General features: G+C 55.2%; 1 protein-coding gene across 1 annotated transcript in view; it reads right to left on the reverse strand.

Moving 5' to 3' along the window:
- CNN3 (calponin 3) overlaps positions 1-1,727 on the reverse strand; it is a 12,117-nt gene that overhangs the window by 9,538 nt on the left and 852 nt on the right. Inside the window, exons 3-4 of the mRNA XM_006763101.1 lie at positions 450-632; positions 36-152 (exon numbers count right to left, since the gene is read on the reverse strand). Of these exons, the coding sequence (XP_006763164.1) occupies positions 36-152; positions 450-632 (300 nt within the window). The remainder of the gene's footprint in view (positions 1-35; positions 153-449; positions 633-1,727) is intronic.

The raw sequence follows: 1,727 nt of genomic DNA on the forward strand, positions 1-1,727 counted from the left end.
TTGAACAGGGACTGAGCCACCCGCTCCCCCCTCACCTGCAGACCAATGACGCTCTGGCCAGCCTTCAGCTTCCCTTCGTCGAAGCGCCGCGTCTGCTTCTCGGCGTACTTCACGCCGATGTCGATGGTGGTGTGGAAGCCTTTGGTTTTAGCCTGGACGGGAACACACACGGGCCCTGAGCCCCGCCGGCCGAACTCTGCCGAAGGTCTGCCCACAGGCGAAGGCCTCCGGCGCTGCCCACAGGGGTCGGGAAGCCCCGGCAAGGCCGTCGCTGCCACACTTGGGACCTCAGCCGTGTGAGCGTCCGATGGGCTCAACAGCCTCCCACAGAGCTAAGGCTTACGGAGGGGACAGGCCCTCCCTGCCCGTCTGAACTCCGGGGCGGGGGGGAGCGAAGAAGCAGCTCGTCCCGTCCCCCGCGGGGAACCTGCACATCGGCACGGACGTACCAGGCCGGCCAGCGCCACCAGCGTTGTCTGCACCTGGGTCATGTTCCCGTTCTCGAACAGGTCGTTGGCCTCGAAGATGTCGTGGGGCTTCATGCCGTACGCCTGGATGGCTTTGATGAAGTTGCCGATGTTCTCCAGCTGGAAGGAGAGGGTCACGTGGCACCGGCAGCGAGAGCGACCCTGTCACCGGGGCCTCTGCGTCCTCGTGGCTGCTCCCTCAGGCATGGCTCCCCCGGGAGAGGAGCGAGTGGAGGAGAGCCCTTCCCAGGGGGAGAGGCACTGGTCTTTCCTGGGACCCGGCCCACACCCGGGCCTGTTCCCTGACCGGGAATGGAACCCTGACCTCCCGGGTCACAGGTCGACGCTCACCACTGAGCCACGCCGGCCGGGCCTTTTTAGGAATTTTAAAGGATATTTTTTTTAGTTTTGCAAAAACATGCTCTTCCTTATGTGCTTTTAGGAATTCTGTGCCCGTGTTTTCCAGGGCTGACGTGCTCTTTGTCAAAAGGTACATGATCCATTCATCGTGTTTTGGTTTTAACTTACATATAAGTTTGTGGCTGCTAAATGCTTATTCTCTCCTCTATCAAAACACACCCTGCAGACTCAACTGTGCAGTTGGACTGAATCGCACGCATTCCTGTGTGTCACATGGAGTGCATGCTGTGGCCGCCCGATAGTCGTTAAATTCCTCGCTTTCCTCCTGTTTCTCCACCAGTCTAGGTGGCATTGCTATGTGTAAACTTGTCACGTCTTCTCTGAGAAGAGACTAAATATAAGGAAACTTCTAGACGAAACATCTGATAATCACAGAGCTAATCCTAAGGAATCACGGGAGCGTTAAAAACAACATCATACAAAAAACCAAAACACAGCCACCGTGCAGACTTCTGCTAAAATGTCTATTTTGAAAACGTAATCAGGTTTCGCTGCCTAAAAAGTGACCACCTGGCCCGGCCAGCGGGGCTCAGTGGGTGCACATCGACCTGTGAACCAGGAGGTCACGGTTCGATTCCCGGTCAGGGCCCAGGCCCAGGTTGTGGGCTCCACCCCAGTGTGGGGCGTGCAGGAGGCAGCTGATCCATGATTCTCTCTCATCATTGTTGTTTCTCTCTCTCTCTTCCTTCTTCTCTGAAGTGAATAAAAAAAAATATATATATATATATATAAAGGAAATTGTGAAGTAGGAAACACCTACAAGCTTCCCACTTGATTTACCTTAAAAAAAAAAAAGTTACCCCTGAGGGGGTGTTACCTGCCCTGAGGGGGTGTTACCTG

The sequence above is a fragment of the Myotis davidii genome, unplaced genomic scaffold (genome assembly GCF_000327345.1).
Source record: "Myotis davidii unplaced genomic scaffold, ASM32734v1 scaffold217, whole genome shotgun sequence".
NCBI lineage: Eukaryota > Metazoa > Chordata > Mammalia > Chiroptera > Vespertilionidae > Myotis > Myotis davidii.